The sequence below is a fragment of the Paramisgurnus dabryanus genome, chromosome 4, assembly GCF_030506205.2.
Source record: "Paramisgurnus dabryanus chromosome 4, PD_genome_1.1, whole genome shotgun sequence".
Lineage (NCBI taxonomy): Eukaryota > Metazoa > Chordata > Actinopteri > Cypriniformes > Cobitidae > Paramisgurnus > Paramisgurnus dabryanus.
This window is the reverse complement of record NC_133340.1, coordinates 4,039,703-4,067,231: the sequence shown is the minus strand read 5'-3', so window position 1 is coordinate 4,067,231 and position 27,529 is coordinate 4,039,703. Positions and strand designations below refer to the sequence as shown.

Below are 27,529 nucleotides of genomic sequence, written 5' to 3'. Positions count from 1 at the left end.
TAAAGAAGAACATTTTCTGGAAGGCATAAACGTTAATGAAAATCATGAAAAATGCTGGCACTGGCTGGCAACTTTTCAAAAAAATGCTGGCGGGGAAAGAGTTAAAGGTGGTGTGTGTAAATTTTGGTGGCATTTAGTGGTGAGATTGCGAATCGCAACCAACAACTCATCTCTCAATTTTAAAACACATATGGTAACCGCCTTAGGACAAACATGTCATGGGACGAAACGCACTACATTAAGGGCCACTGTAGACAGCAACTTCCATGGTGTGTGTAGATATAAACGTTCTCTACATAGATACTTTTATTTATTTTTTCTGCCCCTATTCCCATTTTGCACAATTTGCATTGCATTGTGGGATTGCTAATTGTGCTGAGTAATGCATGGCTGCATTAGAATTTGGCCAAGACTAAAGTATATTACAAAGTGGAGTACTCAAACAGTCTATCAGTATTGTGCAATACTCTAGGCACTGGTGCTTGTGTTATGTCTTCCATACCTTGGCGGCCATAATCATGGAAGAGCCTCCACGGATACCCAGAATCGGGATGTGCGTCTGGGCCGAGATGAAGTCCAATATCTGGGCGATGGCCTCTTGATCGGTATCGTCCCCAAACACCACACCCTGGAGCCAGTTCCGTGACATTAGAGCACAGATGCGGTTTATGATGCTCTTGGGGTCCGTTTCGTTCATTGTGACCAGTTCTACTTTAGGAGGGAGAGGGACATGTAGAAAGTCCTCTTTTTCCACACCTTCAGAGAGAGAGACCTCGCTTGAGTTTCCCACAAGGATCACCGCAATGCTAAGGCCTTGAGCAAACTTTGGTGGCAACGGAGGAGCCACTGGACTGACTCCGGGTGGAGGATAATGAGGAGGGCTGATTATTGATACGCCACGGTCGCCGCCGCTCATGCCCCCGACTGGTGTCCCGATCCCGCCTCCACGGCGAGACTCGCAGGTAGGTAAGAAGAGGAGAGACAGGAGCAGGAGTGAGAAGGAAAGGGGTGGTTTGGAGGAAGTAAGGGAGACAAAAGACAGGATCCGGCGATCGGAGGGGAAAGAGGAGACGTAGAGGCTGACAAGCATGGCGGAGGAGTGAAGATACAGTCCCTACAGGAAAAAAGGAAAGAGAGGGGAGAAAAAATAAGTTTGGTATAAAAGACAAAATAGTGAGACTTGCAAGGCAAAAGTAAATCTGTCCTCTTTGGTTTGAAGAACAAAGTTGCCCTCATTCTGATGGTGTGTCCTCTTAATTATTAACATATATTGGACAGAATTTATAGTAACATAGGCAGGCATGGAAAATGGGGTCACTTACAGCAGTTAACATGCCACACATGCACACATTTACCTAGTTATCGTTTAATGAGGACAAACCATAGCTAATTATAATTACATCAGACTAACCCTAACTACAACCACAATTTATCTTGTTTATTTTTATTCATGAAGACCCCAAAAGGAAGCTTGCCAGATTTAGCAGGGACCAGTACAAGTGCATCTACATCTACATGTATTTATAAGTTCAGAAGACCTGGAGTGTAAAGCAAAGCGACAGGGTGCACGTAAAAGAGAGAAAGTGTGTGTACACTGAATACCAAATGCAATTAGACAGAGTAAGATACAAGTTGATTTATTGACAAACAAAATATCTCTCTCGCACACATACACACACGGATGAAATTCCCTATAAATGAACTGCACTCACTGATAGCATTGCACATTTGCACACGTCGCAAATACAACATAGTCACCCCATTCACAAAAAAATATTATGCAATTCAGTCCACTAAATCTGTTTCTGTAACATCTGGGGCATTACTACCGATACCACATTTTACATTACCGAACCGATTTCGATACCAGGAGTATCGGACGACCCCAATTAAATACTACTCTATTTATCATGAACAATTAAAAATTGCACACACACAAATATACACACCAAATCAAGCGAATTGATTTGGCAAAAAAGGTCCCTAGGCTAAGTTGTAGTTATAGACATTAAAATTTTACATTTACTCATTTATCAGACGGTTTAAATCAAAGCGAGCTGCAAATGAGAGGCTGTTTACACCTGGTGTTAAGATGCTTTTGGTCGACCTAAATACACATGTAAACGGGATGTGAAATGTTTTGAGCTCGTCCACTTTCAAACACATTTAGAGATAGTTGAAAATACATTAGTCCAGAATTGCTTTTCTGGTGTAGATGCACTGCATATATTTGAATGTGTTCAAACATCCACAAAACTCAAGACCTATTGATCTAATGTGTGATGTACCGAGCATAATGTTTATCTATCGGTTCTTAAACAATTTCTTAAACAGCGTGTGAGCACTGCATTGAGATCATGTATTGCTTCTTGTGCTTAAATATTTAAATTGGCAAGGCCTGACAGCATGTGAAATTATAAACTTGTGTGACAACGCAGCCCTGGCTTGATCAGGTGTATTGAATGCATTAAAAATAAGGATGCACCGAAAGGAAAATTCTTGGCTGAAGCCAAATAAAATGAAAAACTCAGCTGAAGGCAGAATATCAAACAACGGACAATTTTTTTATTTTTTTTATTTTTCTAATTATTTTGCCAATTTTTTTCACCATTGCACAAGTAACATTTTCATAATGTATTTTTTTTTTACTTTATTTATTTAACATTATTAAACAATATTTTTTTTGCATTCCAGCAGTCATTATAGAGCCTTTTACACCTGGTCACTTCTCTGATCAGATAGCTATATAGACTTGTTAAAACAGTTTTTTTTTACATTCGACCACATAAATGAGTCTTGGCTAAACGGATATTAATCCGATCTCCTTATCTCACACAAAATGCAAATAACCTATTAATTTCTATGCCTTAAAAAACTTGCAGAAATGATTATGTAGCACTGTATCTTGAGCATCGGACGGGCGCCTGTGTGCACGGTTAAGCACGAACAAAGGGAGAGAGAGAGACACTGGCAAGATTGACAGGAGATGACAGAGGAAAAAGCACTCAACAAAGCAGTCTAACAAAAAGCTTAGTGTTTATAAACGTTTTATTTCTCATTTAACATAAGCGTGTTTGTCATCGTCACTTTACTGGCTTTAGGAAGTTTTTATTATATACTGCTGATGCTCTTCGTCACTCTATGACATGAGATAAACAGCTAAAGTCTCTCGTTCTCCGTGCTTGTGCATTCGGCAGATAGCCAGGATTGCCGCCGTGCCTTTCTCATACGCTGCATGGTGTTCAGGATGTCTTGATTTTAAATGATAAATGAAACCTGTACTGCTGTATGTTTTCGCGTCTTTCTCAGACACTTTAAAATGCTTTTACCAACATGTTTGCTGCATTTGTGCGTCTCTCACTCTGTGCTAGTTAATTTGATCGCGTCATCAAAGACCTCATTGTTAGTCAAATTTATTCTGCCTTTTCACTTGTTCGGCCAAACACCAAAATTAGTTTTTTGCTATTTTCGGATGAATAATTCTGTGCATCCCTAGTTATACATTTTAACACGTTATTTTCACCTATAACAAATTAATCGAATTAATGCATTAAATGAACAGCCCTAATATGTAAATTTAAAGTAAACTGTAGTTGACCCTTTGGGAAAATACAACTCTAGTAAAGTATTCAGAAGTATTGCTTTAGATGTTTAGAAAAATATGGTATGCAGATGCAGTTAAACCTATATTTATTTAATTCATACAAGAACACAAAAAAATTTAATTTAATTTCTACTAAAAAGGAACAAACATGCATTTTTTTCTTATATTTCTATAATAAAAAAAACAGAAAAATGTGGGTCCTAGACTGAAAAAGTTCACGAAACCCTGATTTACTTTACCAGAGGTGTAAAACAAGTTGAACAGTTTCGTTGCAAAACGAGATAATTCCGCTTTTAACATATTTGTCAAAACATGTTTATTATTATGTTATAATTTTATTATTTTGTTTTATGGTGCTACATAGCTGTATTTTTTAAGTGATGAAGGTTTATATCAAAACAAACCAACTGCAAGTTGAATTGATATAAATTGGAATGCACAACCAAAAAACGAGATTTATGAAAAAAAAAAAACGAAACTCTTCAGGTAGTCATTAGCAAATGTGAAACCAGTTAGGGTCTGTGTGCATGGACGTCTCTGTCCGTTCGATAATGACGCCGATTCTTCAGCACATTAAAGAACACAAAATGAAAAACAGAGAGAGAAAAACATGGTGGGTGAAGAGGAGGACAAAAAGATGAAAGAAGCAAACACGCTTGAAAAGGAAGACTGCTTTTACAAGGCTAATTATTGGAGGTTTGTCAGTGCTAATTGCAGGTACACATGCTAATTGTGAATTAGCTCTCTTCTGCCGCGGACGAGAGAAGTGTCGGAGGAGGACACGGTGTGGGAGGAAGAGAGGGAAAAGAGCTGTATGGAAAAGTATGGAGATATAAAACAGACAAGAACACCTACAGTTAAAATATTCAGGAAGAGAAAGGAGGAGATAAAGTAAGAAGACTAAACAGATGCCCAGAGAGGCAGAAGAAGTGACAACGAAAGACAGACTTCTAACAATCATCTCATTAAAAAAAAGGTAAGCAAAGACCAACACAAAATTTGGAAGTTCACTAGACAGAAGATTGTAACAGGAAAACAGGAGCTGGATGAACAAGAGAGGGAGGAGAAAGTAAGATGCTCTATTTGGCTCTGCCTCTCATTTTAACAGCACTTGGTTTCCATAGCAACTTTTCAAATGAACCTTCCTCCACACATACACACACACACAAAAACAGAGATGCTATATACAGACAATTTTATATAAATTTTGTGCCCCTAATGTCCATAGTAACACCTTTTCACCGGTGAGTTCTGCTGAAAAAAATGCAATTTATAAAGATTGTGAAGACAGAAAAAAATCAAGCATCTTTCGTAAACCGCACACGAACGCACGCGCCTCCCACACATGTTCTCCTAAGGAGCTAAAGGCTCAGTGTCAGAGCCGTAAATGTTCTTTCAACACGGTTTCATAGAGATCCGTCTGAAACGCTTGTGCGGGTTTACAGCTGTAAACACAAGTGCATCCATCTACTCCTGTTGTCACTGTATGAGATGTGTTCAACGATTACCTTCAAAGCTAAGGTTTCAAAAAAACTGTTACATGCACATGCATATTCCCTGTGGTGTTGTATTATATCCATGCACGGGAAGGTAGATTGCTCCCTCTGGATTTTCTCTCAGACTGCCTAAGGCCTGATTGACAATTGGCTTAAGATGAGAGAATGGACCCCAGGGTCCCCGAGTGGTTACAATGGTCAGAAACCCTCAGATAAGCTTGGTATAGTCTGTTTGTGTCAGCTGAAAGGCCATTTAGAAACAGCTATTGATCTTGAAAGCAGCCAGGGATCAAAACTAAAACCAAACAAGTAGATTATTGCAATCCAGACAAAACTAAACAAGACCTATTAGTAATACAGACACAATGAAGATTTCGCAGGCAAAGGTATGCAATGTGACAGACGAATTGGAAGTATTCTAATAACGTGCCTCTTATAGAAGGCAATGTGAACAAGTGTGTACATTAGTGTTATGTAATACATCTTTCTTTACAAAAAAAACAAACATTTAAAGGATATTTGGATGATTTCCTCCATCTCGTTTTTTCCCTGTAAAGCAATAAATTATGTATTCAACAAAATGTTTGTACAAAAGCCTATCGCAGACTTCCTCCCATCTCAAAAGAGCAAGAGAAAAAGCTTTGATAACAACCAGAAACTGAATGACCATTCATTGATGCAGTTAAACAGAATGAATTCTGATAAACCAAAGACTATTAAAGACAAATAATGCTATTTAATTCAGCGTAAAGAGATGACTAAGGTTCCTAACATTTTCTGTAACAGATAAACGGCATGCATACACACGCAGACCGCACTTGAAGTGAGGGATTAGACTTGTACAGTAATCCATCGCAACACTCTGTATGTTTGTGTCGTGACTTCTTTATGCCAAATAATTCCTGCTGCAAATTCCTTGCTTTTCTTTTAAACTAAGGAAATAAGTGAGTTTCTTGTCTCCTGTTCAAACATATGTTCTGCCTATGCAAGCCCAAACCATAAGCACAGAATAGTACATCACACTTCAGCATCTATCGCATGGTCCGGAGTGCGGTTCCATTAAGCAGTGTTTATGAACTACTCCCTCTGAGCGGTAACCTTTAGTCCTCTTTCCATATAATGAAGCTTAAACAACAGCCAAGAGCGGTTTGCTCAGACGGCATCTAACGCCGTGCAAATGACAAAATGACAAAATAGTAATTTAATGACGCTCTCTACATTTCAAAAGGTTATTTGTCGAGCTGAATAGGTTTCATAAAGAACCTTTGCACAAAAGCTTTTCTGTAGTGGATAAAGATTATTTTACGAACCTTTGATTGAAAGATTTTTTGGGTTTACAAAACAAAGGCACACATTGACGTACATCCAAACACGCATGTACAAAAAAAACACATTTCCTACAAAAACACCCACGCATACACACTAACATTAAAGGTCACCTGATATGGCAATTTTTTAAGATTTAGGGCTCTATCATACACCCGGCGCAAATGTGCGACGCAAGTGTCTTTTGCTAGTTTCAACCCGGCGCAATGACCATTTTCACGTTTAGCACCACGTATGCATCTGTTTTTAAATGTGTTTTTAAATGCTACCTCACTGATTTATTGTATATGATGACTCTGTACCTGTGGATATGGTGAGATGAGAAACATTTTTAAGTAATGCTTTAAAAAAAAAACTCATTGCGCTGTCCCGGTGCTGAAACACTTCCGCTTAGTGTTTCAGTTTACAAAGTCCGTCATCTAAATAGGGATTAGACATAGCGTCAGTGCAACTGGCTTTTAAAGGGGATAAGAGCTGAGACTCTCATTGGTTTATTGCACATTACACCCAAAACACACCCATTACTCATTAAAAGAATATGAACAACCCTTTTCGGCCGTGCGCTTGGCGCACAAACCATTTATCCCGCCCTTAAATTAGCAAAAGTGGATTCAGACACGCCCATTTAGGCTATGCGCTTTAGACAATGCGCTTATATAGGGGACCCTTAAAATTAGTCTTAGGTGTCCCCAGAATGTAATTCTGATTTATAGATTTTACATTTACTTACGACCCATTTTTGGGTGTGCAGGTAAAAGTGCTGTTTTTGTGTGTGTCTCTTTAAATGCAAATGAGCTGCTGTTTTCCTCTCCGTTTTCTGTTATCTATACTAAAAACAAACAGTTTTTTAAATAAAACAATCACCATGAATTATGGAATTATTAAGGAATTATGACCCAACTGTGGTCTTTGGACGGCTGTGGGTGGGCCCTACGCAAAGTGACGTTGTTGAGGTTTTACAGTGATTTAAGAAAAAGGAGTGGGGAGATTTTTATAATTACAGCGAGGTTGTGACACACATACCGGTATGTTCAAACAACATATAAAAGTACATTTCTCACATAAGGTGACCTTTAAAGCAAACACATTACACAACACACCATCAACATTCAAATCCTTACAGACCCAAAAAGCACGTAGGCACACACCAATACACAATCTGTGTATTGTTTTTTTTAGGAAATTGAGACAAATGTAGAGGAAAGACCGCACACCACTGTATCTACCTATATGGCAAATAGCAAATGATATGAGTGATGAACCTACAACATCTGTATGAAAACATATACACACACTGACACCCCTTAACAGTGAGTGATGAGCGGTTTTTGGGTGAAGGATCACTTCCTCCCCCGAGGGCTTGGTGATGGCCTGCTTCTATTTTGACCAATCACATGAGAGTATTGGCTCACCCCCCCACCCATTGGTCATGGGTAATTAATTACCAAGCTGTTCCTTGTTTAGGCCAAATGAATATCAGCACATGGTTACCATGAAACAATGAGCCTATCCCAGATCACTCAATCGTCCACTCCTCAACGCTTTGTAGCACACCATGTGCCGTTCAATAATGGACACCAAAGGGAGGTCTAAGTAGCAAGATGCCAACATGGTCTGTAACTTGTACATACAAGCAGTGTTTAAAATACCATCCACCTCTATTATTCCGTCACTGAGCAGATCACTTATTCCAATTTAAATCACATGCAAATCTATGAAATTCAGGCTACAGAGAGGGTCCATCAACGATCACCTTCCTGTCATAAGAGATTTCAGCAGCTAATTAATTCCATCTATCCACCAGACATGAATCCTAGTGTAAAAATCATTGTAGATTATGCAGTATATCTCAACAGCCAGTGTTAAAAAAATTCTACTGATATTCAACTTAAACTATATAAATTTTTTTGTGTTTAATATACAGTACCATGAATACAGAAAGCTAGCTGTTTGCCTAATAGCTCAAAACTATTTAAACATGGATGAGAAGATAGTTCTATTACACTTCAGCGAAGAAGAATTTCAGTAATTGAAATAAATAAATGCATTATTTCAATTATTTCCTATTTAAATTCTACAAACACCTAAGAAAGTAGCTGGGTTTCCCTCACCCTGATTTTATGTGCAATTTGAAGTATCGAATACGAGTGATGGAAATGCCACATTTCAAATAAAAATCCCTTAATTCGCAAAAAAGTTTTTATGCTAGATTGAGGTGTTTTTTTTTTGCGATTAAAAGTAAATGCAAATAATGGGAGATGGAAACGCATTTGCCGAATAAATTCTGACGTAGCGAACATTAAACGTGACTGACCGTTTGTTTTTTTCCGCTGACGTTTTCTTTCCCAAATATGGGGTTCGACATCGTCGTAATGCCCTTGCTGCTAGTGCCTGCATCAAAAAGTCATTTTTTCTTCTGTGCACAGCATTTAGTTTAGCATTTAGCTTTTTAAAGCTGCAATGCTAGTAAATGTATCGTATAATTTAGCCTAATCGTAACTAAATGCAGTCCTGTCTCCATTTTCTAAGTGTGCCTTGTTTTATTTACTGTTGGTTAGTAGGTTACCAATAAAGAGAAAGTCCACACACCGTTCTTCTCCCTTTACTTAATAAAAATTTAAAGTGGCAACAGTTCGATCGAAACGTTCCCCCTTTAATTTTATATAAATAAAGGGAGAAGAACAGCGTGGAGACGTTTTCTTTATTACGTGAAATATACATTTTGATCCAGCACCTGGAAAATAAAGCGGATGTGTGTACCAATACCACCATCTTTCGCTCTAACAACTTGATGGAAATACATCGGATTCGCATTTACGTATTTGTTTTTCCGTTTTTGCGAATGTTGATTTTGCTTGTAATTTCCAACCGGGGCTATGTAAAGAGTTTCCAGGGGTCTATTTTGTCTAGTCTTTTCCCACAAATTATGTGTGCGTAAATCACTGTAAAAATTACCACTAAATGTAAATGTAACTTTTCAAAGTCCAAAGCCTTTATTGTCAAATATGCACAGTTCCCCTATACAATTAAAGTCTAACTAAGCTTTCCACTCACCATTAAAATAATACAAATAAAGTTTAAATAAGTTGAATGAAACATACATAAATAACGGTATACAAATTCGCTTTTAAATTGCAATTGGACAATGCTCTACCCGGGGGTGACAAGCAAGGTTTAAAACAAATATAATTCAGGGTTAAGCGCAGTGTGACTATAGCCTGAAGGCTTTAAGGGTAAACAGTTGTGCCAGATCTGTAGGGAGCTGAGAATTTATGCATGCATTAGATGCTTCGATCAAAGCCTTCCACATAAGAATCCTCTGTGTGTCTTTGCTCATAAACGGCCTCCCAGCCCTAATAGGGCCCAGTCAGTTGGTGAAGCCTGTCTGACTTTAACTGCAAAATCTGCAGCAGGTGGCTCAGTGGGTAGCACTGATGCCTCACAGCAAGAAGGTCCCTGTTTCGAGCCCCAGCTGGATCAGGTGGCCTTTCTGTCTAGAGTTTGCATGTTCTCCCTGTGTCAGCGTGGGTTTAAAATAAATAAAAAAGAGCTGCACTTAAAGTGGTTCCCCTATAATTACAATCAAATAAATAATGTTTAGTATTATATAGCACCATTTTTTGTGAGTGTATGTCTAGGTGAACAAACATAAGGTCACATGGCAGTAAAAGAATATTTATTGCACACTTGAATCATCTGTTACTTAAATTATTATTTTAGTAACTTTAATTTTTGATTATTGACATCACTTTGCTTGGGATTGTCCCAAGGGATGGGACCGCTCTTGTACCTGTACCATCAGCCAGTCAGCTATGTCATGTCACAGTGTGTAATCTGAAATTAAGTGTCTCTGAGTAAAGATGCAGATTTTTTGTCTGTTACAATAGTGTCAGATTAAGGGATTCTAGCTTCTAAACTATTGCCATGTCATGGACAAGAAACTTGCAAAGGTCGAAGTATGGTCAATTTTACTCATATAGGCGAGGGTCAGTGCATGTGTTGCAATTTTCGTAATCCGAAGGGTGTGCACGTACTGTACGCACACCGCCGTTTTTTTTAAACCTTACGTACATACATAGTATGCGTAGGTCGCGCATGCACGTACATGAGTAAGTAGTATGTAGGCCACGAGAGGTATTGCAAATTTGTTTACGAGTTCAATGAACTATGCTTTGCAAGGCTGAGCATTCGACTGTGAAAAGTTATGGTGCAGTTGATGTCAGGTTTAATTGTTAGTTAGAAATTCATTGTTTAATGTGATTTTATCACGTGATTTTAGAGATACCGGTCTTTATCCATTCAAGTAGATAGGACTCAAGTCTTGCACGACGGAAATAACTGCCTGGAGGCATTGCAAACATGGCCGCCAAGTGGTGCGACTGTCATTCAGAAGGCGGAACTAGGCAATTTCGTAAACAAGAGCGTAAACCAGGACTAGGCAACGTCGATTCTGGAGTACCGATGTCCTGCAGATTTTAGCTCCAACCCTAATAAAACCTTGCCTACCTGTAGTTTTCGAGGACTCTTTAGAGCTTGATTACTTCAGGTGGGGTTGATTAGAGCTGGGGCTAAACTCTGCAGGACATCAGCACTCCATGACCAACGTTGCCTACCCCTGGTGTTAACAAACAATGGCTACCGAAGCTGTCTGTTTTGAACTGGCAGAAAAGATCATTTCATAAGTCCACCTAGCACCACCATCATCTTTCTTTCGTCTGCCATTTTTAAAAGCTGCGTACGGAAGAGATTCTTTAAGGTTTTTTTAGGTTAACGTCACAGTTTTGTTGGAGCCCACTGTAAACCCTACTGAAAAATCCAGCATAGAGCTGGTTTTAGCTGGTATTGCTGGTGTAGCAAGCTGGTCTAGCTGTTTTTGGTCACCTTTTAAGCTGGTCTGCCTGGACATAGCTGATCAGGCTGGAAGACCAGCTGACCAACAAGGTTGACCAGCTTTGCCAAGGAGGACCAGTTTGAACCAGCTACTGCCACCTTAAACAAGCTAAAACCAGCTGCTGGCTTATGCCGGTCTTAGCTGGATTTTTCAGTAGGGAAAGACAAAAAAAATGAAACATGCTAGTTGAAGCGTTACAGACATAGCATTGGTTGTTGTCCACTTTGACTCACTATATATGCAATAAGATGATCAATTATTGCGTCCTGACCCACATTATTGTTTTCTAGACACCTTTACGTCAAACAGACTGTTATAAAATCAACCTGATATTGTAGTCTGAAGCCAGCATTATGCGCAAACGCTGTTCCAGCTGAGAAACTGCAAATGGATAGCTCCCTCCAGGTATTATAGACCTTCTTATTTTCAGGAGAGCATGAAGAGTTTGATTAGCTGGATCAGGTGTGTTTGATTACAGTTAGAGGTAAACTCTAGAGGAAGACAGATTTCCAGGAATAGCATTGAGCACCCTGCAGTAAAGGTAGAAAATGCAGACAAAACGTTTTTTTAAGTGACAGCTAATCTGATATCCAGTATTTCACACATCACCCAAAATAACAGCAAAGCAAAATACGCTATTGAACCGCAGTGTTCGGTATAATGATATTTTGACTGTTGTCTCCAATACAGATCCGCTAACTTGGAACTTCTTTGCCCATATCCTCCGTTCTAAAGGAGCGGAATGTCATTAAATGACAACGTAGGACCTAATGAAATTACAACATTACCCAAGCATATCACTCATGTTGAAAGACTTACGGCACTGTGCATGACTGGACAAGAGCTCATTAAGTCACTGTAACTATCCGTAATGAAGTCATGCGCTGTGATTAAGACTAAGCTTCAACCATCTTAGAGAACGAGGGAAGAGAGCCAGAATCGTTCCTGTGGTGAAGGAAGTGTGAATTACAACAGGTGTGCATTAATAAACTGGTAAACCATCGCCATGGGAGGGAATCAAAACACACATGCACACGCAGCAATAACCAGGCCGCTTGTCAACTGACTCGTGCCAGGTATACTTCTTTTGACGTGATTGCATAGGTGAGCTCTGTAAAACATACCCATCATACGCAAACACATATGCACACCTGAACCAAATCCTCTTAATTTGTTAGTCAATACTGTGAAAGCTTTTGAGAGAAGGCCAGTGCTGGATAATGACCTCAATGCCATGCCGATCCATCTCACTCACAGCCACGAAACACTTTCACGAGGCGCCCACACACACTGACACCTTTGTACACTCAAGTAGACAAACAGTATATGCTTTGCATTTCCCTTCGGACAGTGAAGCTTTGTAGCCATTAAAAAAATTAGAACAATTTCAATTGAACTCAAATTTAAGCATGAAGCCCAAAAAGGGGAAGATTATCTGGAATCTTTTGAAAGTAAATAAGAATTGAATAGGATACTAATGAATGACCAAAAAACATTATCATAATACTTATTTAATATATAACAATATTATATCAATACAATTTAGAATTTACGGTGTATAGACGATTTCAATTTCTGTCATGACTCAGTCAAAATCAAATCAAAGGGGCGGGGCGTATGCGTTATGATGAAAAATAATATATTTTAATTTAAAACACTTAAATAAAACTAAATTTTGAAGAAACTATGACAGAAAATGAACACAAACTAGATAATTAATTAATTAAATGTTTTTACCTCTAATGGGAATAGCTGCGTGATGAAGTGAAACTAAAGGGTTAATAAACACAAATTGAAGCAGATGTTGTAGATAGCTAAAAAATTGTAAAAACTGATTATTTCCCACTATTAATTACATTATGTTAAAGGAGTGTAACTACTGTAGCATGTAAATAATGCACAAAAATAACGTGAGCAGAGCACTCAACAATTAAATCTAATCAACAGGCACCTGAAACCTAGCTAGCAGGTTGCTCCAACAACAAAATCACCAGCTAAATTCCTTTAAATGTGCAAGAACTATAGACTAATACAATAAACCCAAAACATGAGTCCACTTACAGTTCTCACGGATACGCGTTTTATCAACTGGCTATCCTCCATACATGACGGACCACGTCTTTATCTCATTTCGGCCTTGTGGTGCCCGTGCATGCTCGCGATGTGAACCGCATCCGCGCTATTCTCCGAGATGTTTTATCAACTGGCTAGTTATCCTCCAGACAGTGACGGTCCGGACCACGTCTTTGTCATTTCGGCCGTGTGGCACGCATGTCCGCTCGCGGTATGAAGAGTGTCCGCGCTATTCTCCAAGACTTTTTTGCAGCGATTTTTTTTTTTACGACCTAGCGATAGGGTTTCCCAACTTAGGCAGGCCGCCCGAACTGAAAAGTGCTGCGGAAAACCCTGTTGTATTATAACAAATACACAAAATAACTTATTTTTTAGCAATGAAATAGGTGCTCTTTAAAGATATTAAGGGTACATTTTTACAAAATGTTGTTTACATTATGTAGGATGATTTTAAGCGGAAAACAGTATAAAGAGACTTTAGCTGGGTTTTCATAGGCAAGATCTTAAATGTATTTAAATTATATTTTAACAACAGTTTAAAATGGAAAGAGTGCCCTGCTTATACCATACTGTTCTGTATTTGACAGAAAAGTACACGAAATTCTTGCTCTCTGTATTCACCACTGCCCTGCTTCATGACGAAACTCTGAAACCAACACTCCACATCTCCCTAATGTGTTTCATCGTCCACCCCTGAGATGCTTTGACTTTCATCCTTGTCGTTTGATCTTTGCATTGACTTTCATCCTTGTTTAAAAAACTAACATTTATATAAAGTTCAATTTCTCAGGATGATAGATTAAGGCTTGTTTTTTGCTCGGCGGGTACACACAATAGCGTGAAGTTGAGTGTTACGTTGTCAGACTGGGACGAAAGGGCAATCCATCTACACGAGCAAGGTGTCTTCCTTGTAAGCATCATTATTTATGAAACAATGGCTGACATAAAATCAGATTCACACCATCTCCATGTAGCAGTTATATCACTGAAAGTCTAGAATGCCCTTGTGTCCCTATGTTCCGTTGCCATGCCAACAGAGGCTCCGTTACCACACCAACGGAATCTCTGAGAGATGCTTCACTCTGAAAGACATTCCACACTGTTCTCATCCCTCTGGTCCCTGTCAATCAATGTCAAGTTTGATTGACAGGTGCTTCGACCCCAATGACATGAGTAAAAAATGCTGTCACCTCACGTTAATCAGTAGCGGTGCATCGCAACAGGCCGATACGTCATCAGACATTTCAACTGGAACGACTAAAAACATTCCTGCTTTCCAAGAACTGACTCTGCTTTTCCAGAGAGTAAAAGCAGTTCAAACACCTCTGTCTTTCACCTTATCTTTCAGTATTTATCACTTTTACTCTCTTTCATTGACCCACTTAGCTGCCATGTCTGACCCAGACCACAGGCACATTACTCAAACTGGAAAGAAGGCAACATGACCAAGAGCAATTTGGTCGAATGCCATAAGGATAAGACAAACATACAGTCTTTTAAAAATGAAGGTTCTACAAAAGGTTCTTTACTGCGATGCCATAAAAGTACTATTTATAGTTCAGTCAAAGGTTCCTAAAAGAACCATTTATTTAATACCTTTTTGTAGTCTAAAGCAGGCATTTTTAAACTGTGGGTCGGGACCACTAGGGGGCATTTTGGATTTGCAATTAAACTTACATTTAATTAATACACCAAAAATGGAAAAAAATAACTACTCTCTTCTAAAAGAGAACCAATTTCTTTTTGTATTTCTAAATGTATTTTTTCTACACATTTCTATAAAAAAGTGGGTCCTGAAAAAGATTATACTTGTCTAAGTGGGTCGCAGAATGAAAAAGTTTGGGATTCACTGATCTAAATAAATTTCCACCGCAAAAACCAATGCTATCTCATGGCAATTCGTAAGTATTTTACGAGGTGGCTAATTCGTATTATGACCACATTCGTACAATTTTGTACGATTTGCCTTGACCCCTGTGACGTTGGGGTTGTGTTTATTTATGGATGGGGATGGGCTTTCGTTTATTTATGATAACCATTTTTTTTTTTTTTTGCATTATTAACTTTAGCCAACTCGTCAAATGTGTACAAATTTTGTTAGACAGGCTGGCAAAAACCTGTAAAGCAGAAAGGTTGTTTGTATGTTATAGGGTCTTTATAGAAAATGGTTATTTTATGGCGTCGTGTAGCACTGTTATTTTAAAATAAAATAAAATATTAAAATAAACAAAGCATGTTTAATTTATTGTAAAATTGGTGTTAAACTGGCATGTATTAAGGCTAAGCAACATACTGAAATATGCAGTGGTTTGCAATAAATCAGATTTAATTTTAATAGTTCAAAAGTTAAAAGTCAGTGCGGATAATATATGGCACGTGGATGTTAGTTGGCATATGGGTGGTAGTGGTGATATGTATTTTAGTTATTTGTTTGCATTGTTAAAATGTCTGACTAGTTTTATGCAATATGGTTAAGTTGTTGTAATGCTTTCTTTTCTATGAAATATGAAACATTTGTTGGTTATAACATTATATTTCATGCAGAATAGCGTATTATTAAGCATGCATATATTTAGCATCATATATCGCTATCATATATACCTAGTATTTATCTTTGACTTAAATGTGAAATAACGTGTTTTTTGTCTTTTTGTGTAAAAAATGTGAACAGTAGCATTTCAAATATCAAGTCAGAAAACACAATGCAGTGCTAAATAATGCCATTAGAACCATTTTCGGCTGCATGGTGTCATAAAGAACCTTTAACAGCCAAAGAACCTTTCTGTTTAACAAATATAAGAAGGAAATTGTTCTTATAGAAACCTTTGACTAAAAATCATATTCATCACACTAGAAAAGGAGTTGAGCGGGCTGCATTGTGGGATGCAGTATTAATGCCATACGCTCTGTTGTATATCGCTCATGCATATAGAAAATTTGCATACTGTGCACAGTATACATACTGAGGCAATAGGAACAGTATTATGCAGATGTGCAATTCTGAACATAAACATGCACACACAAACATTCATTAAAGCAACAAAAATGTAAAGCCCTGGGAGAAAAATAGACATGAGTATGTGACAGAAGGTAATGAGAAATATGGCAATGGTGTATGTTTCTTTTCTTGTGTTCATACAAAAGACTCAGAGTTTGGAGAGAGTGATATAAAATAAGAAATAAAGGTCTTCTCTTACCTTGAACATTGCCAGCCCAACTCCCATTTTCTCTCCTCAACTCCAGCATGATGATGTGAGCTTGGTTTTATCTCTTCCTCTCATAGCCCTGGATGAAGGAGTGACTGACCGTTGAAATAGATGAGGAATTGGTAGTAAGAAGAAAGGCTGACGAGACAGATGACTGTCAGATAAAGATGGTAGTCGAAAGTTTTAGTCCCTACTGTAAATCCAGACTGGATGATGCAGCAGAGGGAATTTTATATCAAAACTAATAAGAAAAAATCCTGGTTTACAATTGAAAAAATAAAACAAAACGACAAATGAGATTTTAAATGTTTGAGATGTTGGATTGTTATTTAGTCACTCAAAGAAACTTACAAATCAGAAAATGTCAAATTTAAAATGGATCAGGACAACTGTCGGGCCTACATCAGCTACGAAAAGTAATAAATCATAAGAAGTTGGCAAAAAGATGATGATAAAGTGTGTTTCTAGTTAAGCTTAAAAGTTCATATTCATCTGCAAACATGTCCACAAAATTGCTTGATAGAGTCCAGCAGCGAGAGGACAAACAATCAAGGACAGGTGATGTACTTGGATGTTTTCAAAACATCACTGGTTCAGATATCCAGTCACGTCTTTTGTTGGATCCTTTTCGTAACACTATAGGAAGAGAAAGGCAAAGAACAGTCTCTCAAATAAAGTGTGCTGACAAATAATGCTGAATAAAAAACAATTGGATGATTTTTGATAAACTGTGAGATTTGTTTCTTTCCATTGATCTAATACGCCGTGTTCAATACTGTATTAACAATTGTCAGGGGTTATGGGGGTTGCTTGATTGATATGTTTTAAATAATAAATGTGATAGGCTCCTTTGAACCATGGAAGAGACAGCCATGTTTCACAAATGCACACAGAGTAACACTTACAAATGTATACAGATAAATGTATGTCTGATATTTTTATTGCATTACTTACCGGTCTAACTGTCCTGTGGTATTTCACCATTATTATTTGGATAATGTTTAGAAAAAATGTGATAGACAAGACAGTGGGCGAGTGCACGAATTCAAAAACAAAAGACAAGATGGTTGCCTTCCTTCAACATGTCCATTTTGCCAAATAACAGGCAAATAAGATGATGCTTTGTTTGTTTGCTTTTCATGAAGTCCATATTTGAGAAAAAAAAAGTAAGGTGATAAATTAGTGATGTCCAAAAATGTAAATCACATAAAGAGAATTCAAAATAGCAGAATTTTTTTAAGATTTTAAAAGAAAAACACTAAGAGGAAAATCTCAAAAGCAATATAAAAATGTCAAAAATGTTTAAATTTCCTTCCAACTTAAGTTGTGAATCAACATCGTTTTATGAATAAGCATCTTATTATTATATTTAAATTAGCATTTTACCAATTAAGCTAAATTAAGGCAGTACATTTTTAAAAAAAATTAAGAAGGAAGGAAAAAATCAATCCTGTTTTTTACATTCAACATTATATGTCTAAAATACAATTTTAAATTACTTGTCAGTAAAAAGTCCAAAAAAATAAATAATTTTATAAAATTCAAGGAGGATCATTTAAGGGATATAAATAACCGAAAATGGGGAGAAAAAAGTTTTCATTCTGTAACAAGCTTAAAGTCATACAGTAGCCATGGACGTCAAAAACCAAGGAAGACCAGCAAAGATGAGAAGCAGATGAGCTGAGGGCTTGTCTGAAAGGTGTTAGATGAACAGATAAATTTAGGCAGAATGTGACAAACTATATAGAGTGACAGAAGAAAATGAAACACTCAATAAAAACATGGAGTGATCCATAACAGAGCAAATGGACTTAGGCTAGTAAGCAGGTGAGATGAGGAAAAATCATTACACTGAATCAAAATCACTGCACTGTCTCCTTAATATTTTTTTTTAGCAAATACTGAAGTATTGTTCACTATTTAGTTTCGACAGTATGGAAACCGGCTGACACCAGAAATTGCTACTTGAAAAACTGCCCAATGACAGCAAATTAAGAAGTCACGTCAACCTCACCCATATAATTAAAAGACCAGAATCTCGTGTAAAATTTGCACTTTTTCAAAATCAAACTAAACAACTAATACTTGAAAAATAAAAGATGGAAAGAGTTTAGGAATGGCAGGTATGGAAAATCATTAGAAAAACAAGGGTTAAAATTCCTGTTACCTGGTTGTCCGTTAGTTAAATGCATGTGTGTATGTGTGTGTGTGTGTGTGTGTGTGCATGTGTGTCAATGTCTGTTTTATGTACATGTAAAAAGGAACACACAAATACACACACACACACAGACAAACAGATCGAAGACACTAAACGAGCCGTTTAACCTACCTAGAGGAATATTAAAGCATCCAGGGAAAAAAGAGTGATGCATAAGGATAGATGGTGGAGGACTAAAAGAACTGCTTAAAAAAAGAGAGAAAGAAAAGGAATAATTAAAAACTCATAAGGAGGTGTGGAGATGGTTTTTGCATCTCTTTCGAAATTCCAATAAACTTTCATTCAGAGAGCATCACACTTGATGGGAGTGGGAGGAACGGATGGATGGGAGGAAGAAGGAGGAGGAGGGAAGGATCGGAGGAGAGGTGAAGAAATGAAGGGGTAATAGGCAAAGGACGGAAAGAGTAAAAAAAAAACTTGCCCCTTCTTTCTCTTCTCTCCTGTCTTGTCATTAATAGACAAAATTATACACCATATAGATGGAGAAATAGATCAGGAGGCAAATGATGGAGAGAGCAAACAAATGAAAAGATGATGTGCCTCCCAGCACAACGATGAGAAAAAAGAAAAAAATAAAACGAAAGAAAAAAACAAATACTCCAGTGCCTTCCGTTTTCCTTTCCTTCTTTTAAAACAGGGAAGGCGGTCAGTTTGTTCCTCTTGTCCAGTTGTTGCTTTAGTTCTTCTTTCTCTCTCACACACTTTCTTTCTCGCTTTCTTTCCCTCCTTTTCTTCTGGGTTCTGAATCCTCCGTTTGCAGTAAGTAATAGCCCTTTTCCACAGACAGTGATTGAGGCAGAACAGTAGGAAGAGGTGTAGCGGTTGCAATGTCTGCCCAAGAATTCAACACATCGAGACTGTTCTCTCTCTCTCTCTTTTTCTCACCCCTCCCTTATTGACAGCGAGCTGTGGAGGAGTAGGAGTGAGCCAGTGAAAGCAGAATGAGAGGGGTCCCTCTATAGGATTAAGTATAGAAAACGTATACAACCCTTGAATACTGTTTCTGTATGGGTGTGCTATCACTGTCTCTCTCAATGGTTTGAGTTTTCTATGTCTGTTTTTTCAGATGTCTGCTCAGAGCTTCCAGCTTATTTCTCTGGATTCTTGGATTGAGCTACTTATCACCTCTGATCGTCCATTTCTTGGCGTCTGTCCTCCACTCCTCTTTTAAAACGGTCTGCCTGGTGCACTCTCTATCTTTTACTCAGACTCTATTTATTGATCAATTTGAAAAACGAAGAGGAAAAATGAAATAGAAAATGACAAAAATTAAAATCACACTATGAAGAGGGAATTACACCCCCAGCATTATCTCAATAGGCAGAAGAACCAGTGATGAGTATTTATAACTTAACTGAGTGATATATTACTTGAGAGAGTCTGCGTGACTCTGAATACTTACTGAATTAGATGAAGTACCTACTCATCAAGCGTTAAAATGGGTACTATATGGTATGAATATGGATAGTATGAATGAATTCCGACGTACTACATCCGCCATGTTGCTGCAGCGCATGACATACATCATCATAACAACAAGTTAGTTGTTTACTGGAATGATTTTAAACAAGTAAAGAATAATTGACGACAGGCCGTTGAATTATAAGAAAAAAAATGCACACCCAAAGTGCAATGCCTTCGCGGAGTGCCTTCGCGGAGTGCCGTTACACCGCGGGTGTGCATTATTTTCAAATGATTCAAAGGACCTGAATCAATTATTCCTCTTAAACCATGGTTACCACAAACATTGCTCTGGTGCCTATTTTTAAGACATTTGACAAGTTAGGTGTGCGGTTATCAGAAATTAATGCATACCCACGGGAACATTTCTCAGCCAATCAGAATACAGTATTCAACAGACCCGTGGTATAATTAGGAAAATAATGCACACCTCGGGTGTGCATTATTTTTTCAATAATTCGATTGCCCGATTATTCCGCTTATACTACAGTTACCACACCTCTAGACATCGATCACATGATATACTTAAAGGCCTTTGTCCAGTTTATGTACTTAAATCGCTATTATGAGTGGGACTATTTCTTCTGCGTCTCATCCAATGGCTCTTTTGCTTGTTCCAAAACCTAATTTTAAAGCTGGCAATGGAGGCTTGAGCCGTTATTAGCATTCTAATGCAGCCATTAATGAAGTTATTAGAAAGAAAGCGAGAGCAACAGAAACACAGAGAAAGAAAAAAGAAAGAGAGAAAGAGAGGGCGAGCGAGAGAGAGAGAAAGAGAGATTGTGTAAACGAGGCTACCTCTGTGGGTCTTTAAACAGCGCTGTTATTGTCTCGGAAAACCGTCTGTCATGTTGTTTTTGTTAGTCCGTTATTACAGTTGACTATGCAAAGTGATATAGAACTTTATTACACGGCTCTCTGGAATGCTTGATTCTGATTGGTCAGTTGAGACATTTGCAGGTTCGTTCTTTTCAAATAATAACCGCTCCAAAATAATAACGCATAGCCAGACTACTTGCACGAGTAAAATTGCTCCACGCCAATAAAGATCAATAAAGATTACTGTCTGTTTGGCGCCATCTTGTGACAAACACTCGACAACCACGACAAGACACAGACAGCTTACTGAGACTGAACTTGACAAAATAGAGCATGACAGCTACGAAGCCAACACACAAAAAATACAGAATGGGCATTAAAACTTCTCAAAGACTGGTTAAAGAGAAAAAAATGGAGACAGACAAGTATGAAGCAGAGGATATTAATAAGGTATTACGATCATTTTATGCATCTGTGCAAAGTTTCGCGGAAGGATAAAAATGTTAATTTAAAACAAATATGCCAATAAAATTTTTCAAATTCATATTCATGTCCAGTTTTTTTTCTTATGTGGCAAGTAGCCGTGTAATAAGCGGGATAATGTAGAGGCAGCCGGTAGTTATTGGGAAATAAGCCCCTTCAGTGTGATACAAGACCCTCCGCTTCGCGTCGGGTCCTGATCACACTGTCGGGGCTTATTTCCCAATAACTACCGGCTGCCTCTACATTATCCCTTACGTAATGTGGTCAAGAGAGCTGACTGGAACTACGTTCACCATGAAAATAATTGCACACCTCAGAGCGTTCATCAGCCAATCAATGGACCCGTAGTATAAGCCCAGTTTAATCACGAGGGACAGCTGTTTAATATATGTAGGAAGCAATTTCAGACGTATCCAGTGATTACTTTAAAGTGACACTTTGTAGTTTTTCAACCTTCATAATATATTTTCAAGACCCTTGTGATGGCACATCGACTTTAAATAGGTTGAATTACATGTCCACCGTAGCCTGACAGGTAGGGCTGAACGTCGCAATATGAACTCACGCGATGAACACATCGCAACAGACAGTCTTGACGCGATGAATGAAAGGAAAACGATAAGGGCATGAAATAAACTTTGACCTATAACGTTTAGTCCTGAAGACATGGTTTGCGCGTTCATGCTATTAGGCCAATCAGGGGAACCCCCAGTCAGCTACGATTTGTGAGGTGTCAGTTGCGACACTGTGCCTGTTAGCAAAAACGATAGCGGAGCAGGGAGAGAAGAGTGAAGAAAATGTGTTGTCAGACGAAGACCTTGTGGTGAAAAGGAACAGCACTTCAGCTATATCATGGAATTATTTTGGATTTAGTAGAGATGACGCCGCAAACACAGGTACTGTAAAAGCGGTGATTCACATATTGGGTCTATTGCGCGCTCAAGTTCATTATTTCAAATGTATGTGGCCTCTGGAAGCGCTCCGGTCGCGACTCGCACGCGGTGCGACGCACTCGTTTTTTCCAGGTATTTTAAAAACATTTTAACTTTTCAGAATGACACAAGCGCAGCGTGCAGGTCATGTGACAATAACCTACGTGTCTAGCGTTTTCCACGTGTTTTAGGCGCGACGTGAATGGCCCCTAAAACATGAAAAAATATAAAATATTTATCGCAACTCACATCGTCATCGCAACATTAAACAATGTCATCGTACATCGCAACTTTTCCTCACATCGTGCAGCCCTACTGACGGGGTCTGTATCGCTTTTACTCGTACTTTTCAACTTGGGGTTTCGGGTAGTAACCCGAGCACAAAACAAAAAACTACAAAAATCTGCTTTACGGCATACGTCACTTCCTCCACTTCCTCAAATTCGGAAGTGAGAGCACAACTATTTATTTTCCTGATGTTTTTGTCATGGCGGAAGCAGCAACTAAGAAAGAGAAAGGCGAGAGTGACAGAATAAAAAGAAGGATGAGGATCAATTATATTGGGCCAGCGTTCGCTCGCTGGCATGAACTTAAGAAGGAGGAGGGGTTTCTGATCGATGCTGACTTGTCCGTCATACTTTTGGACTAGTAAGTAATGTTATATTGTTGCATATATAAGTCCTGTCTGGCGCCCGAACACAATTTTTTTACGTGAATTTTACTGGAGGCTACTTGGAGAGAGCCTTTTACTGGAGGCTACTTGGAGAGTTTATAGAGAGACTTATATAACGTGACATTGTGGCGCCGTGGTGGCGTCATGGACCTAGAACACGGGTGAGCCAGGTTCGATTCCCCTTTAAGGCAATATTTTTTTTTTAATATAAACTTTAACCAAGCGGCAAGCGACCACCGTTACAACTGGCTTGTAAACATGAGCTACGCAATCTTTTGGCGTGTGAAAAAAATAAAACCGATGAAATTATATTATATGACACATGACATGCTGGAAACACCAGTTTAAAATGAAAGCTTATCAAAAGAAAAGACAAATAACATTTTTGGCATCTTAGTAAGCTGACTTAAGAAGGAGGAGGGGTTTCTGATCGATGCTGACTTGTCCGTCATACTTTTGGACTAGTAAGTAATGTTATATTGTTGCATATATAAGTCCTGTCTGGCGCCCGAACACAATTTTTTTACGTGAATTTTACTGGAGGCTACTTGGAGAGTTTATAGAGAGACTTATATAATGTGACATTGTGGCGCTGTGGTGGCGTCATGGACCTAGAAGACGGGTGAGCCAGGTTCGATTCCCCTTTAAGGCAATATTTTTTTTAAATATAAACTTTAACCAAGCGGCAAGCGACCACCGCTACAACTGGCTTGTAAACATGAGCTACGCAATCTTTTGGCGTGTGAAAAAAATAAAACCGATGAAATTATATTATATGACACATGACATGCTGGAAGGCACACTGTGACCTAAAGAGTTGTCTTCTTTTCATTTGCGACAGTGCTGCGGCGCTTGTGGCCTCTAGGGGCGCTATACATGAAAAATACCCCTAGTGGCCAAAAAGTTCCACGGCGTGCCTTTAAATCCCTTCTTTTTTTACTTAAATACATAACTTGAGTTTATATTAATATTAATTGTATTTTACTTTAAGTTTATCTAATTGTATTTTATATATACTGTATACTATATTACATTGCATCTTGAATGTGGGGTTATACTATTAGTGTATACTATAGTGCCTTTGTGAACCTTTTGCATAAAAAAAATATAACAATAACACCAGTTTAAAATGAAAGCTTATCAAAAGAAAAGACAAATAACATTTTTGGCATCTTAGTAAGCTGAACAAGGACATATGCAGGTCTGCCAAGTACATTACACATCTAAAAGTTAACATTACATGCCAACAAGCATCTCTATCTTTCAATCAGAGGTCTGGAGCCGTAATACACTTCCAAAGGGGCCTTTAAATAACTCAAATAAAATATGCATCAAAAGGGCTTTAACAACAAAAAGTCAAGATATTAGTGTTTTGCTATTTTTATAACAAATAAACAGCTTATGATAAGCTCTATATTTTATTGGGTAGAAATTTTGAATCTTCATATACTGTTGTGGACAATTGGTGGAAACTTAAAGTCAAGAAGGTTGAAATGTAGTTATCTAATAATATTTTATTCAGTTAAAAAGATAGTTCACCCAAAAATAAATATTCTGTCAGTTCCATAGTAATCTTTTTTCCTACTATGGAAGTGAATGGGGCACATGAAAGGTCTGGTTACACATTTCCTCAAAATATCTTCCTTTGTGTTCATCAGAACAAAGAAATGTACACGGGTTTGTAACAACATGAGAGTAAATAAATGACAGAATTTTGGGAAAAATTATCCATTTAAACAAGACCAACTTCATCATTTTATACAAACTTTCACACATTCATTTAGCAATGGACAAAGTGTTTACACACTAAATACTTAATACCAAACAACCTACAATACTTCAAAATGGGGATGTTTGTGTCATTTTGAGAAACAAACCCATACATATTCCTGACGTCACAACATGCAAGGCAGAACTGTCAAATAATGCAACTTAAAAGTGCTTGAAAATTTAAAACCTGCAGAAGCTAGCTAAATTTGAATTTTCGTTTTACATAAAACCTAAACCTATTTTCAAATTTAAAATACTATTTTGATTATATAACTTATGCTAAGCTACCGTATATCACTATTTTCTGAGGACTGTACTGTTTTACAAATATAATCTTTCACTGCCCCTATGCGGCCAATATAGGCAATACAAGCAGGTAAATTCTGCATTAAGAGTACTACAGCTAAACGTTTCAAGTTTTTAACATCATCGCTTTATTAACACGCGACCCTTTGAACAATTAAAAAGCGCCTTTATTATAAGCTTTCATACAGTTATCTTACCTCAGACTGACTGCGTAACTGTCCTGTCAGATAAACGGTTGTTGACGAGGTTGCCAGATCTGCATAACAAAAACAGTTCAATGGCCATTAAATCTAGCCTAAAACCCAATGACCGTAGCCCAAATTCCAAAACGCAAATACATATTTAATATGCATTACACACAATTTCTTCTTGAAAATCATTGTTTAGTAATACTCATAAACGCAGGTTTTTACAAATAAATGTATCTTATTACCTTAAGACTGGCTGGTAATGAACCAAATCCCTTAACCAGCTGGAAATTAACAACACGCGTCAACAGTTTTAAAGTCTTCCAATTCCGCGGGAACAAGGCAGCAGTCTCCTCTGCAAATCAGCCATGCGATTTTCGTCCCACCAAGCGCAACAAACCTTTTGTCATTCGCGTAACGTTAATTACTGCTGAAACCGTTCACATTATTATAACGATAACTAACTATGACGATAACAATATTATTAACGTCCATTACCGGACAGTAACGATAACTTTGTTAATTCACACGCGCAAATCACTTGCCTAATGGTATTAACTAATATTGCTTTTTTTCTTTTTTTTTGTAATAAAAACTTTTGCAATTGTTTACATGTCACTGAATGTGTAAATAATGTGCTGTTCTAGTTGAATTTACACAGCGGTTAACCAGCAGATGTCCTCAACACGCTGCGTTTCGCGTAATTCTGAACAGTGAATCTAGTAGTTTGTGTGTAATCTAATATCTTACCTTTTGGCGTAGTCAACGTGGTAGGAAAAAATGATTGCGTCGTGAATTTCACAGCAACTGCATACACCTGAGGTAATTTTGACCTCAGCAAAGAGCTTTTCCACTGTCATTTCACGTGCGCGTGCACTTGAAGTTCAAATAGATTTGATTGGCTGTCAATGGTTTATCGTTGATCAGATGGGGGGAAACCGCTCAGGAAAAAACGATCACAACGATATCGTTCATTGTATCTTTATTGTTATAGTTGTGGTGTGAACTCCGCTATTCTTTTTAATATAAAACTATATTTTTTTGTAGTTATATTTATCGTTATAATGTGAACAGCCCGAAGCCCCACCCACAGATAAATCCCATTGGTCCGCATTTTTCAGGACCTCCTAGTGCCAACTTTATGTGGTGGTTTCCCAGAAAGGGATTATCTAGGACTAGACTTAGTTTAATTAGAAAATATAACTAGTTTAAAAAAAAAAACATGCCTTACTAAAACATTACTTGTGTGCATTTTGAGGCAAAACAAAGGGCACTGATGTATTTTAAGATATGTCAGTGCAAATTGTTTTTAGTTTGGACAGCTCTTAAATTTATTTTAGTCTAGGACTAGTCTAATCCCTGTTCGGGAAACGGCCCATAAACGTTTAAAAATTTTAATATTCGTGGTGTTTTAAAAACAGATAAAACATTATTTGATTACAATTTTATCTTCTGTTGATTTTAGTCAGCTTTTAGTAATGTTGTAGGACCATTTTTGATGGTCTTGGTCTCGACTGTCTTTGTTCTTGTCTTGGTCTCAGACTAAGTGGACCCAGGATTGTATTTAAAGACAGTTAAAGGAGGGGTGCATGATCTCTGAAAACAAATGTTGACATTTGAAATCACCCAATCAAACACGCCCCTACCCCAACAGAATCTGGACCTTCTTTTGTTAGATCTGCCCCACACATACGCAACCCAGGCAACAATGTCGGCTGGTAAACATGCCCTTACTGCTGATTGGCTATAAGTGTGTTTTGGTAGTCGGCCCGACTCCCTTTTCCAAAGTGTTTTTCAAAAATCATGCACCCCGCCATTAAAACCACAATTGCTGGAATAATAATAATTATTTCACTACACTACAATAATTACACTGAATTGCTGGGGCATTGTCTGATTTATGTTTTAACATTGAGTGAGTTTACATGAATAAGAATAGGCATAATAAGTGCACAACAACCCCTTTAAAAAAATGTCTTCATGTGCTTACATGCAAATCAATATACCAGCTATGCAGAAAACTGCGTTTACCGGTTTCTCACACAAAGAAACACTTTTTGCTCTTTGGCAAGATGCATTATCA

At 37.9% G+C, this 27,529-nt stretch overlaps 1 protein-coding gene across 5 annotated transcripts in view; it reads right to left on the bottom strand.

The window, feature by feature from the left end:
- Positions 1 to 19,634, bottom strand: part of LOC135746613 (glutamate receptor ionotropic, NMDA 2B-like) — a 123,638-nt gene extending 104,004 nt beyond the window's left edge. For 4 of the 5 annotated variants that reach the window (XM_073814219.1, XM_073814221.1, XM_073814222.1 and 1 more), the window contains exons 1-3: positions 18,926 to 19,634; positions 16,588 to 17,232; positions 503 to 1,114 (exon numbers count right to left, since the gene is read on the bottom strand). In XM_073814219.1, the coding sequence (XP_073670320.1) occupies positions 503 to 1,114; positions 16,588 to 16,614 (639 nt within the window). In that variant the 5' untranslated portion in view covers positions 16,615 to 17,232; positions 18,926 to 19,634. Of the gene's footprint in view, positions 1 to 502; positions 1,115 to 16,587; positions 17,233 to 17,550; positions 17,817 to 18,925 lie in introns of those variants that run through there. The other variant, XM_073814220.1, reaches the window with a different exon arrangement.
- Between the last annotated feature and the right edge of the window lie 7,895 nt (positions 19,635 to 27,529).